The 14,232-nt window shown below is 35.5% G+C and overlaps 2 protein-coding genes across 2 annotated transcripts in view; one reads left to right on the forward strand and one right to left on the reverse strand.

Moving 5' to 3' along the window:
* Nup44A (nuclear pore complex protein Nup44A) overlaps window positions 1-14,232 on the forward strand; it is a 240,627-nt gene that overhangs the window by 149,656 nt on the left and 76,739 nt on the right. The window lies entirely within an intron of this gene.
* Ppa (Partner of paired) lies at window positions 7,605-9,265 on the reverse strand. Its single transcript, XM_066406632.1, has one exon. It carries the CDS (start codon window positions 9,138-9,140, stop codon window positions 7,743-7,745), a length of 1,398 nt encoding a protein of 465 aa, XP_066262729.1. The 5' UTR covers window positions 9,141-9,265; the 3' UTR covers window positions 7,605-7,742.

The following is a 14,232-nucleotide window of genomic DNA, read 5'->3' on the forward strand; positions in this document are numbered from 1 at the left end:
TCATTCTACACCTGAAACGAAATAGCAGTCAAAACAATAGACTCAAAGAAGAGAATCGGCTGCAAAGAAAGCTAAAACCGTTCCATCTACAGGAAAGGCGATGGCGTAAATTTTTTTTTAAATGCACGTGTGATAATTTTGATTGACTATCTCTCTAAAGAAAAAACAATAAATGGAGAATATTATACAAATTTATTGTAGCCTTTGAGCGTCCGCATTTGGCGAAAAAGAAAGTCTTGTTTCATCGAGACAACGCACCAGTCCACAGTTTCGTCATCGCGATGGCCGAAATCAATCAACTTGATTTCGAACTTTTTCCTCACCCACCTTATTCGCCAGATTTAGCACTTTCAGATTATTTTCTATTTCCGAACTTGAAAAAATGACTCACTGGAAAGAGATTTGCCAATAATAAAGAAGCGGAGCCCGAAGTTATGTAATGTTTTCCAATTTTTTTCTTAGTGTTAGGTCGGGTACTTCTGGAACTATCCTCGTAAAATCAGAATTGGTGTCATTAATTCTGAAGATAATATTAATATTAAGCCTAAAGATCACTTTTATTGGATTAAAAATCTTTCATCAAAAACGTACTCTTCTTTATCAACCGAAGACAAACAAAAAGTGAATGAAACCACATACAATACATATACTACCGTCCAAAAATTTGGAAGCGCTTGAATTTTTTTTTGTAATTATTCAGTTTTGACCACCAAACACCCAAAGAACTTTGTTTAGTATATATATTTTCCAGCCTTTCTTCAAGTGCTCTTAACAGTTTGTTGAAACACCTTAATATTCTTGTTTTTCAGTGTATAAGTAGTATAATTAAAACGGAAAGAGTTAATATTAGAGCAACGCAATGCACTAATGTACCAAGAAAAATATTCAGAGTGGGAACTTGCAAAAAAATTTAAAATATTGTGCCAAGGTGTTCACGGCACTTTGGTTAGAAAAAGCAAACAGGATCAAATTATAATAGAATAATATATCACTCAATAAGTCTCACACATACTTGTATATGGCAATGCTGTTGTCAGCCTATATAATTTCTGGATAGTGCCAACCTTTAAACTATACGTGTCTAAATTTCATGAAATTCTGACAATTAGTTTACAGGTTACAGTGGTTTTAGTGACCCCAGTTTCGTAATTTTTAAAACAATGGATAAAAATAAATTTTGTGTGTTGATTAAACATTGTTTTTTGATGGGGAAAAATACTATTGAAGCCAAACAGGTGGCTTTATAAGCGTTATGGACACTCTGCACCAGGGAAATCAACTATTATTGACTGGTATGCTGGTAAACTTATTAAAATTGGTTTAGTTGATTAGACATGGAATCAGCTACCTTCAATGGACAATAGACATTCAAGGTGTTTAGAATATATAGATAAGAAAAATTATGTGTACGCGACGGCAAATTGCAGAAAAATTCACGATTGGTTCTCCTGACACATGCCTATGCCATGGGGTAGTAATAATAATAATAATAATTACACTCAAGATTTTTTCTTATTGAACAACCCCTCATCCAAGCGACTTAGAAATCTTATTGATAATAGCCATACATAATGACTCAGGAAAGAAAAAGAAAGATTAGAAGGCCCTCAAAAAGAAATTAAAGGACCATCTTTCAGTTACAGAGCACCAGCTAAAAAACTAGAATGTAGTACAAAAGGTAAACCAAAACTGAAAAAATCATGCCAAACTTCCTGAAAAATTAAGATCATGATGACAGTTTTCTTCGATTATTGCGGTGTTGTGCATTATAAATTTCTTCCGCCAAGCTAAGCTGTTAACAAGGAATATTACTTGAGCGTTATGCGCCGTTTGCGTGAAACTATTCGCCTAAATAGGCCAGAATTATGGACAGACAATTCTTGACTTTTACATCACGATAATGCATCTTCCCACACTATATTGGTTTTTTGAGAACATTTTGCCAAAAACTCGACCCATATCGTTCCATAACCATCGTATTCGCCTAATTTAGTACCGTTGGACTTCCGGCTGTTCAACAAACTCAAAAGATCGCTCCAGAGACACCGTTTCGATTGAGAAGATAAAAGCCGAAGTGTTGAAGGCCATCCCAGAAAAAAACCTCTCTGACAGAGAATTGGGAAAAAGATAACATAAATGCATTGTGTCGGACGGGGAGTACTTTAAAGGCGGCGAAATGTATTTAAAAGAATAAAGACTTTTTATTTTATAAATAAATTTACCTTATTTTTTGATCACAGTAGCATACCAAGCTCGTTACCAACTAAATTCTCAACCTTAATCACCTGACATAAATCTCATTGAGAATATATTGGATCATTTAAATCGTCGAGTAACAAACTATCGTTATTGGTCTGAAGAAAACCCTAAAAAGAAACACCAAAGATCTTTGCACAGCTCAAAAGTCACAGTTTGGGCTGAGATGTCGGCATCCGGAATAATCGACCCGTTTTTTTCGCAGACGATGAAGGCCGCGCCGTAACGGTGAATTCTCACCGTTACTACGACATGATTAGTAATGGTTTAACTCCTGCTCTTCAAAATTTTCATGGATACAATCAGGAGACCTGATTTCAGCAGGATCACACTACCACGGTTCTAATCTGGCTCTGCGTGTTATTCAAACCCTTTTTCTGGGGAAATTGATTTCCCGAACAAGAGACAGCCAGTGGCCCCTCATCGAAACCCGATTCTGACTCGTTGCGACTTTTTTTTTAAAGAAGATACAGTAAATAATAGATACCCCATACCTAACACTCGTGTCAGAATAGAAATGGTGCTCCACTTTGATACCATAGATACATCATATGTAGGCACAAGCAACTATGGTCTGGATACAGTACTTTCTTAAAGGCAGAGCGGGCAAGAAAGGGTCATCGAGTACTATAATAAGGAATCTAGTAAACCTGAGAAAACTACTACGTTACTTGAAAGGAACTGGTAATGTGATCGTTAGATTAGTCAGTCCGTACCACTTTTGAAAGAGAAGAAGGAAGATCTTTACCATTAAAAGGTGCTATGACTTGATCGTAAAGATCGAACCCCAAAGACACCATACAGAACTAACATAATGCCACAGGTGCCACAAATTTGGGCATTTCAAAAGGAGTTGCGTTGCAGCAGTTAAGTGCGTTAAATGCGGTGAAAGCCACCACAGCGGAGACTGTACAAAAGCCATGAATATCTCGGCCAGATGTGCAAATTGTGGCGACCCCCATCCAGTAAAGTACAGAGGCTGCAAGAAAACACCACAGCAACCAACACATAAAAAGGTGAAGAGTCACAAAAGGAAATTAAAGACGCTCTTGTCCAGGTACTAGTTAAACCTGGAACCAACTACTCGGGAGTGGCTAAAACAAATTATCAGCAAAAGAAAAAGAAAAAGTATGTTGATATCAACCAAGCTTGAAGCAGATGCAGATGATGAATTCAGCAATGAATGCATTCTTTGAAAATCTTCCCATTTTGCAAGGTTAATGGACATGCTTTTTTAACTTTTAGCATTGTAATCATTTTATTCCACTATTATATTATAGTATCTTAAATTACTTTAAAATGTTCAACATTTGTTTTTCTTCTGGATTTTCATGACTTTGATGATAATTGAATACAGTATAAATTGATTGGCTGTAATCTGTTTCAACTTGAACTCAGAACTAAATTTTTAACCAAAACTTAATTAGATGTTGAGTTTTTGCAATAAAAAAAGTTCTAGTATGATATTTGCAAAAATCACTTTTCATATAAGTTGGACGGTTTGGCGATATAATCCAATATCAGGTTTTGACAATGTTTAATGTTAATTATTAAAATCTTGTAGAAATTCAATTAATAATGAGGGTTAAGTTTCTATAAAAAATGCTCGCATTTTTGGATACTTAGATGCAAAATACATATTCTGGCACACTCCGAAGCACTTTTTTAATATATACGTGGTGATTCAAAAAAAGTTTTAGAATGAAGCTTTAGTCTTATTAAAAAAAATCCCATCGTGCGGTGCTTACGGTTTTCAACAATTCGATTTCCAACTGCTTTTTCAGATATTATGTGAATTTGTAGTATGTGGCAGTTTTGTGGGACAATATTTATATTACACTACACCTATTCTTTCTAAATGCTTATTATTGGAGGGAAAAACGGTTTCATGTTCATTCTCAACTTTTCCGGAAAATTGTAAATTCTGAATTTGTTCATGGGAGGGTCTCAAAACTAAAGCAATAAGGGCTTTCTCCCTTTTACTTAAAACCGATTTTAGAGATTTTCAGAAGGTTTCTCTAAAAATATCATATGATTGTCAAACTTTTGTTTTCAAAATCAGACCGATACGGCGAGTTTTCAGACACTGATAAAATAACTTTTAATCTTTTTGTATCTGTATAACTATGTAACTTTTTTTTTGTTCGTGAAACTTTTAATTGAAAATACAGGGTGATGGGAAACTCAAATATTTACTCGGTTTTTTGTGTACCGTTAGAGGGTGCTGCATACTGTGATATACCTAAATTTTATATTGCCATTACTTTTTTTTTGCTGTTCATTGTACTTCATTTAAAAATAAAAAAAAACTTCTTCATTAATTTCTACCTATAAAAAGTACTCATAGTATTTCTCACTAAAAGCAGCCCGTTTACAAAAAAAAAGGGTTTGAACTTTGAATTTTTCATGGTGGTCATTTTCCACAATTATTTTAAATATTATTAGTTTATTAGTAATACAGTACCTTTTATCAGTAAAAATGAATTGTGAATAAGTTTTTTTAATTCGAAAATAACATTATATAATAGTAAAAAAGGTATGGCTATTAAATTCAATGGATATCTCAGGACGTGGTGTCCTCTTCACCTAAATATTAAAGAGGCTATGCGTTAATGTATTTCGAGGCTAATTTGAAATGAAACAGAATTAGTAACTCAGTAAAAAGAGGAAAACGACCAAAACGCCAAATAATTAAATAAAAAAAACATTGGTATGTGATGGAATCCTTGCTGGAATTCATTGAAGTCAACAAGATGTTCAGGTATTCCGGTATTTAACAAGGAAAAGACGTCGGAAAACGGAATACCCATGAGAATACCACGTAGTTTAAAGTAGACATGGAGAATGATATAAGTGCATGTTTCACATAAGTCACATTACTTGATCAAATGATCCAGATTATGTTTCGCTTAACATTTTGGGGAATATTTTGGGTACCTAGATAATTGAGATTGGTTAGAAATGTTCATTTGCAAAACTTGCTTGGTATATGGTAAAGGTAATGTCAACGTAAGGTAATTCAAGTAAAAAAACGCAATGAGCGTTCGTTGAGCAATCACAAGGGTTTGAACACTGTCATCTTTTGTGGCATAAAACTACAATGAATCCTTTAAATGTGTAAAAATTAATTGCTTACTCAAATGTTAATTAATTAATCTGTGTCAAATTTGAAACTTAAAATAACTAAAATGTTTATTATTCTTGCAGTGAAACCAACTATTCATTCATTTGGAAGTTAGAAAAGTTTGAACACTGTTGAGTTCTACAGCATAAAAATGCTTTGGCAGACTTGGAAACTTATAAATTCATTAAACAAATACTGAATCATAGATTTGAATCAAATTTATGACTGAAATATTTGATGAAATACTCAGCCTTCTTGCTAAGAAAAGCAATTAACGATCTGCGTTCATCTCGAAAGAGAAAAGTCTCAAATAGGTACATTACAACATTTGGAAAGTTCAAAATTTAGTTATTTATTTGTGCCATTTTTTGACATTTAAGTAAACATTATATAAAAATATAAATATATAAATATGTATGTGTTTATTTATTTATATTTTTTTGTCAAGCTGTGTTAAATGTAAATTATCCTTGCATAGTAATTTAATAGACTATTTTCGTTTGGCTCATCTTTTGTGACATGGAATTACGTAGCTAAAAAAATTGAAAAATCATGTTGTATAAACTGAGTCATTGATCTAACATAAAAATACCTGACAATTTTTAGATTTAATTAGTTTAGGTCTCTTTTTGAAAAAAAAGTAATGAGTCATCAGTTTTTTTGGTAATTAGTAGAAAAATTTAAAAGCTACCATGCTCTGTGGTAAAAAAATATGTTAAATGGTTTGAAAATTTAAATATTCATTAGGCACTAATTAACTTACTGTTCCGTATTTTTTCTTAGGGTAAAAAAGAAAGATTAAAAATGTCTCAAATATCCATGCTTCTGACAAAGAAAAGTAAGAAACAGTTGTTACCAAATTTTATGGCATAAATTTTGTTGAAAATTTTGAAAAAATTAAAAAATTATTTTACGCAAGAAGTGAGTCACTATTCAATGTTTGCGCTTCTAACGAAAAAAGGCCATGCCTTATATGCATTGGTACCAAAGCTTGATGACACTATCAAGTTCAGTTAGAAGATTTTAAAATAAAAAAAGATCATTATTTAAAAATTGACTCCTCTATTCAATCGCACTCATCTGTGTTAAATTTGGGATTTAAGATTAATTGTTGATAATTGTTGGAAAGGGAAAATGGACCACCTGTGGTCGTTCCGATATAAGTATTCATTCTGTGGTATAAAAGCATAAACCTTAAAAATAGAATGTCTTAAGGCACGTACTAAATCATATCCATACTCATTTTCTTAACATTCTCAAAGCAGTTTTTTTTAATCAAAAAAACTATGCAAAAAAGCTGTGTGGATTATTATACGAAAATTTATCCTAGAACACGAATTTCTTAAAAAAATAAGTCATTCATGTTCCAAAGGAAAAAAACAGAAATAATTTAGGTACTTATAGTAGTTATAAAAGTGGATTTATAAAATATGTAATTCCCGCTGTTCACAGAATTCCGAGATATGTGAGAAGCGTTCGCATGAAGTTCGTCGTTTCATGTTTCTACAATTGGAAAAATAAACATACGAAATAGAACGCATCAGTTCATAAACCGCCGTTAGCGTGCTGTTCATCGTTTCCGACACGTTCTATGTCATTCATATACCAAATTTTTTTTGCAGTTTCTTGTTAGAGTGATAACCAATTGAAGTGAAATTCCAAGATCACAGTTCCAAGTGTCGTATACTGAATTCCAAACTAATTAAATGCCATCTTCGAACTCCGTGAACAACATTTTTTAAAATAAATAACGTGAAAACATCGGAACTGCGAACAAGGGGAACCGCAAGGTTTATAAATCCATATTTCAGTTGAGTAGTTGAACACTAGATTGAAATTGTGAAAATTTGTTCTTGTCACAAACGCGATGAAGATTACGTTGATGATTATTTTTGATTCATCTTTGATGGTATTTACATTTTTTAATTTTTTTCGGATTGTTTATCATGTCAAGAATCTACTTTCAGCAGAAAGTATTTATGCATTCAACAATCACTTTCAAACGTTTCTAAAACACAAAACAACAAACTTAATATCATAATAAACACACTCATATTAAAATCTCCTTGTAAATATGTGCAGCAAATGCCCACCTTATCTGGTCAAAGTGGAACCCAAAAAATAAAAACGTCATTAAAAGGGGGGAATTATGAAGATAGTAACGTCGGCATTCCACTGATCGCTCCCAAGTACCAACGCGGCGGAATGTTCGTTAACCTAATGACATTTTTGGTATTTGCTTAAACTAGGGTACCTTGAGCGTAAAAGCCCCGCCAGAGCCCAAATTGGAAAACTTTTATATAACCTATGTCCATTGCAAATATTGTAAAATTCCTAGCTACTTAAAGGGTAATAATTAGTTTCACCTAACGTGCCACAGGCCTAGATTCAGGATGCTGAGGTTGGGCAGCTTCATAACTCTACCAAGTCCCACAGTGGTAATCCTAGTGCAACCGTATAAATCTATATACCTGAGTGTCGTCAGCGATTCCGCTAACGTCGTTATCCCGTTATCCGTTATCCTAGAACACTGACCAATGTTCAGAGTTTCCAGTTCGTGAAGGGTGCTGGATATTTTGCCCAGTCCTTCGTCCGAGATCTGACATGCACTCAACGACAAACTTTTCAAGTTAAACAGTCCTTGGGAGATGTGAACTAAAGCCTGATCGCCGATTTTGTCACAAAACGACACGTCCAGGGAGGTGATCCTGGTGCCACCTTCTGCCAAATAGGCCATTCCTATATCCGAAATATTATCACATGACCGGAGGTTTAATTCGCGAAGATTCGGCATTTTCGCTATGTGTTTCAGTCCACTGTCTGTAATACTAATGCAAAAGCTCAGATTCAAAGACTTCAAGGAGGTTAATCCTGTGGCGTGCTTTAATGCCTCGTCTGATAGTCTTTGGCAGTCTTGCAACCCTAAATGTTCCAGCGATTGATTACCTAAGGCCAAGTGACCAATTCCTTGATCGCTTACATGCCAGCACGACCGCAAGTTCAATCTTTTTAACTTCTTTAATCCCCAGGCGATTAAGACCAGCCCAGTATTGGTAACATTGCTGCAGCCACCCAGCTCCAATACCTCGAGGTTCTTCAGATACTCGGCAATTCTGCTAAGGGAATTATCAGTAACTTGTTTGCAAAGAGATAGATTGAGCTGGGTTAAACTGGCAACTTCATTGACTAAGGCGTGAGATATCCCTACATCGGCCACGTTATAACAGCCACTCAAGTTCAGCGATTCTAAGTTGGGGATGCCTTGGATGACGTCGCGCAGCGACCTCCGTAACGACAAGACCTGAACCCGTTTGATTCCTCGCTTGACCAATGACGCGAACAAGGACGGGTTCGCTCTTCGTAAATGCAACTTAGCCTCGACTCCGCGCCACACGGACTTTCGGTAAGCCGCATCTCTCCAAGTGGTGCAAACTTGGGCTACTCTGCCTTTATCTCTGACGTCCAGGTAGCTGAAAATGATGGCTAAGATTTCGGGGTAGAGGCAGGAGATGTGAGGCTTGCTCTGGTCCACTAAGCTGACCTGCTCCTCCTCGTTCTCGTGGGTGAACCGCTCCAGGTTTCTCTGATGCAACGACAAGTAGTCGTGGTGTTGCTGGTGCTGTCTCACGATATTGGGGAAAAACTGCGGTTGGTGCAGTCGATGGTACGGCTGGAACCTGTGACTGCGTAGCAACGCGCTAGTAGATAATATGGAAAGGGGTAGTTCCGTGTATACAAGTTGCGTTGGATCTTCAATCATAGTGATTCTAGTAGACTTCAACCCACCAACTAAAAGCACATCGTGGACGTAAGCTTACGACCGGCGATAACACAGAACCGACACGAGCTTTGTCAGCGACGAACTGTTTTTCGTTTCGAAGATTCGAAGCCGAAGCGAACGAATGAGATCCGTCTGTGTTCTGCTTGGATTGGTGGGCGCGCGCACCACGTGACACTGTAGCCTCGTATCGATTCGACGGCCCACGGCGGCATTTTTAAGTTTCACGAGGCTACGGTGCCCCTTCCCGAACGAGGGCGGTTTGTGCCAACCCCGGAGTTTTTCTCAAATTTTAGGTTTTTACCTGTGATAGGTTTTTGTGTTACTCGAGCAAGTTGTCGAAGTGGTAGAGGGTCCCATGGAATAGATTCATTTTATGACCGTCCGCTCGTATTGTTTTTCAGAAATTATCACTTATAACTTGAAGAGCTGGGCCGGAGCAAAAAAAAAACGAACTCATAGAATACATTTAAGATACTTGAAAAATTTAAGCTATGAACATGTAGATAAGAGTACCAGAACGTATAAGAAAAATGATATTCGTTCACTTTATGAGAATGGGAACGTGGAAACATGACTTGTTAAGGTTCGAAATGCAGCTAAGAACATTGAATTAATTTTAGCTGCTGCTCTCTTCCTCACTCCAGAATTCCAAACTATTCTGTTTGTTTAGTTACATATTCCAGCTGTCCAATGTTTTCCTCGTTCCTCCACATTGGACATGTTTTTTTAGAATCTCTCCAACACAATCATAATAGCTTTACATTACACAGACTACCCATTACGTATCTCGTTGACTGTGGGTAACTTTTTTATTAATATGAAGATACGAATTCGGTTATATCGGATTTAACTATATCGAACCGTAATGAACTATATTCAACCGAATTTCGTTCTAAAGCCACGTTTCTACTACGGCAACTTATAGGGACTTTTTGTTGCTTTGTGCTTCCCTTTGTTGCACATAGCGGAAACTGGCAGTAAAATATATTAACTTTTTCTGCCCACCGAAGTAACTTGTCAATTGATACATCTAACCTGTAACTGCGGTAGTTTCTGAAAGAATAACTCAGTGTTTCCACTGCTGTGAAAAGTTGCTACCAATAGAGAGAGAAGACGTGTTATTAATAGCGGCGAAGCATATTAAATGTCTTCAATGAAAAATTGCGGAAGAAATCACAAATACTGGGTGAAGAAGAGCTTACAACAAAAAAGATTGCTTCAGTCTTCGTTTTCAAGTAACAAAGTGAATATGAAGTTTCTTGAGGTTATGTTACCTCAATATCTCAAATAACATACGCTTAAAAGCAATTTTAACATAAAGAATTAAATAATAAAACTGGGTACTTGCCATCGCTTTTTGCATTAAGTTGCTAGATAGTGACGTTTACTTTTTCAAAGGTCTTCGGACTCAGCATTTCACTTTTAATTTCTCACAAATCGCCATGACTGAATAATTAAACAAATGAAAGACGAATAAACTGAGGCCACCAAATGCCGGCACATGATTGGTCTCGAAACTATGACATAGCCGAATTTGGCGTTTAACGATAAACCTGAACGATTTTCCCAATTTCTATTGGCAGAGTTTAGTATTTGACTTTTCGCGGGAACTTTGAATATTCCAAATCAATTTTTGGAAAAGAGGTGTGTGCATACAGGAGGAAAATTCGAAACTAGAATGCAGCATTGAATCAAACGCAGTTCTAGCATATACATGTATGTACCTACTCACCCTTTGGAAGAGTGTATTAAACTGGCAAAAATCGATATTTTAAGACGGAGATTGATGTTTTTAGAACTAGCAAATTCGTAACGATTTAATGGGAAATTTGGCTGATTTTAGGAATGATGATTATGGAATGGTTTTAGTATGGTTTCTATGTAAAAAAACCTTGTGATCATTTGGACTTTCTTTAAATTTCCTAAAACTCGACCTTGATGAGCAGTAAATTCCATTCAGGCCTACAAGTAAATATCAACTTTAATCCTCGATTCGAAACGGACCAACAGCAAACTTCCCATTTAAATATGGCAATTTATTTTAATTTAACAGGCCAATTTATCCTTCTAGATGCGGGCGATTATGACGCAAAACTAGGACTTAATTTCAGCATGCGGTCCCAGACAGACGTTAGATAACCGAAACTACACAACAATAAAGGTAATTTGCATAAAAACCCGCAGTTAATAGACCAAATGCCCGCAGTTATAAGACCGATCCGGCTTGTCAAAGTATGAAGATCGATTCTTCGAAGGGGTCTTCAGGGATTAAAGTGAAATTGTGGGAACCGTGGCAAAAAGTCCAAGTTTTGCCGAATGGTAATGAGTAAAACCGCGAGTCAGCATAATTTTAATAATGAAAAAAAGCGATTTAGAGCAGCGCCGCCAGTGATTTAAAAATCTCTACTGCATCAACTTTCCAAAGGATGAGAGATTTATCACGATAAGGCGGTATTTGGGTCCTTTCACTATATCAAACTAAACCAGGGGATATTCGTATATCGTATCGTCAGGTTTTTTCCAATATTGATGAGAATCTATTATAAAAATTTCGGCCATTTCTTTTATGGTAGGAAAAATTAGGCGAAAAAGCAGTGTAAAACCTCAGTTCTGAGACGTGTTTCCACAATATGAGACATAATGAAATTTTTACGAAATTTCCGCTTTCGGTCAAATTATCTAAAAGCATAGGAAAACCCATAATGAGTTATTCCGTTATATCGACTGAACCTGCATTAACAAAAAGAGGATTTACGACTTCCAACTATGCCCATTTTCAAGCCCAACAACTGGCTGGGACTGACTGAAAATGGAATTAGGCTTCTCTTTTCTCGGTGAGTTTAACACTCTGTAAGTAACGAAACAATGGCGATTTTGTCTATAAATGAACCACCGCTCAAAACACCATTTCCGCACACCCTGTATACTCGAAAAGTATCTTAACTGACAGTGGAAAGGTCACTAATCATACGATGTAAAGCTGGATAGGCGACACGGTATCATCTATCAGTAATCGGCTCGATGAAACTGAAAGCAAAATCGGAAGTTTTTCGTTGAAAAATCGGAGAACCCAGGAGTTAAAGTATACAGGGTGTTTGGTGGCGCGATAGAAAGTTTAATTGGGAGATAGATGGGGCCATTTTCAATGTATAATATAACTATATTTATCCTAACACTAAATCTCATCTTTTTTGAAATATCGGCCAAGGGTGGAGAGTAGGGAGGGCAGAGGAGAGGGGGCAACTAACTGCATCAGAAATGGCGAGTTTCGTTTAGCAAATTAAATTAATTAATAGTAGCGTAATAGTTGTACTTGAATGAATTGAAACCAAAGTATGTTAACACGTTAATTTGTCTACATAATTGTTTGTAATAATAATCTTTAATTAATTTTGATTTGCTTGGTCAGTATGCATTTTAAGAATATTTAAAAAAACATTTCCGAAAGCGGAAAGTATTTAACACCACCAAAAGGGAACTTAATTGCATCAACCCAATTATTTCGTATAAAAATCTAAGAAGGATAAATATAGTTATAGTATAGATTTATTTCCCGTTGAAAATTTTCTACGGCTCTACCAAACACCCTGTATACTTTTGAAGGTACAAAATATTACATAATAAATTTATTCAATATATTTCAAGGATAGTAAAGAGATCAACAATAAAGGATCTCTATTTAAAAATCGATCGCTCAGTTTTGTCATCAGCATCATTCCGCCCAATAAAAAGATTATTATAAAAAGAGCAATTTCGTGTATTTTAGTGTCAGCCAAATAAAATCAATTAGCTACATAATGATATCCTATTTATCTGAAACAAAACCAATAATAAACTGATAGACGATTAATTTTTTTTTCAGTTATTGCCAATGCTAGGGGCCAATTCGGCGTTTTCGTCGTATCCCATAGGTGTGTGACATAAATACGTATAAAACTGCTCGTATAAGGATCAAAGTCAGAAACGGCACTTAAGTGTAAGTGCGGATTGAAGGAAGATTTGACGTTTCCGTTCCATTTTTAATCTGTGGTGTGAGTGATCTTTCGGTTTGAACTCACACTCAAGTGCCGTTTCTAATTCAAAATAAATTTTGAATTAGAAATGAATGAAACTCCCCTGGGTTCCTATCAAAACGTATTTTTTCGTTTTTATTCAATTTTTATTTTATTATCATTTTTTAAAAATAATTCATAATTTTCAATGCATTGTTTCTGTATCGGTATCACTAAATTGCCTAAAACAGGGTACATGAGTGGTATTCAGAGAAAAATTACATAAATTAAGTGGTATATATTTGTGACACTTTTGAAGGACTTTTCACTTGTAGATATTGATGGAAATTTAATCGCGATAAAATTTCCCTTAGTATCTGCTACTGTAAATACACTCGTTACCTAATAGTAACATATCCTATTTTAGTGTAAAGCAGTTGAGAATGAAATTTGTATCATTATATTGCACTTTTCCAATAAGTATGATCCAAAACAATATACCAGGTACCGCAAAAATTCCGGCGTTTTTTTTATTAAGAAAAGAAACGAATATATTTAATATTATTTATTCATCAAAATAATCACCTTCACTCTGTAAAACCTTTCCCCAATGCGACTCAAGGTCCCGAGTTCCTTTTTTATAAAAAATCAGCTGGTTTGGATGAGAAAAAAATGTTTTCAAGGTGTTGCGGTCCGAGAACGTTTTTCCCCTCATACTGTTGTCCAGTGCTCTGAACGGATAGTAGTCAGAAGGGGACAAATCAGGAGAATATGGCGGGTGATGCATAGTTTCCCAGCCAATCAGTGACAATTAGTTCCATGTGATATTTGTCGTAGAGGATGGGCGTTATTTTGAAGGAGTAACGGGTCTTTTTAATTGTCAAGAGGAGGCTGAAATTCGTGCAATTTTTCGTGGGTTCTGTCAAGTATAGATGTGTACATATCTGCTGGAATTGATTCGCTTTGATTAAGAAGGTCAAAATGAACAATGTTTTTAGAAGTCCAAAAAGCAGTTTTCTTTGGACGTAAATCTTTTTTGAGAAACATTTTTGGAGGGTAATTTTTAGAGAGCCATTCGA

Source organism: Euwallacea similis, chromosome 3 (genome assembly GCF_039881205.1).
Source record: "Euwallacea similis isolate ESF13 chromosome 3, ESF131.1, whole genome shotgun sequence".
In the NCBI taxonomy this organism is placed as follows: Eukaryota; Metazoa; Arthropoda; class Insecta; order Coleoptera; family Curculionidae; genus Euwallacea; species Euwallacea similis.

Bases quoted from the DNA above. Each gene is read 5' to 3' on its own strand.
- Ppa (XM_066406632.1), bottom strand. From the start codon at position 9,140: ATGATTGAAGATCCAACGCAACTTGTATACACGGAACTACCCCTTTCC.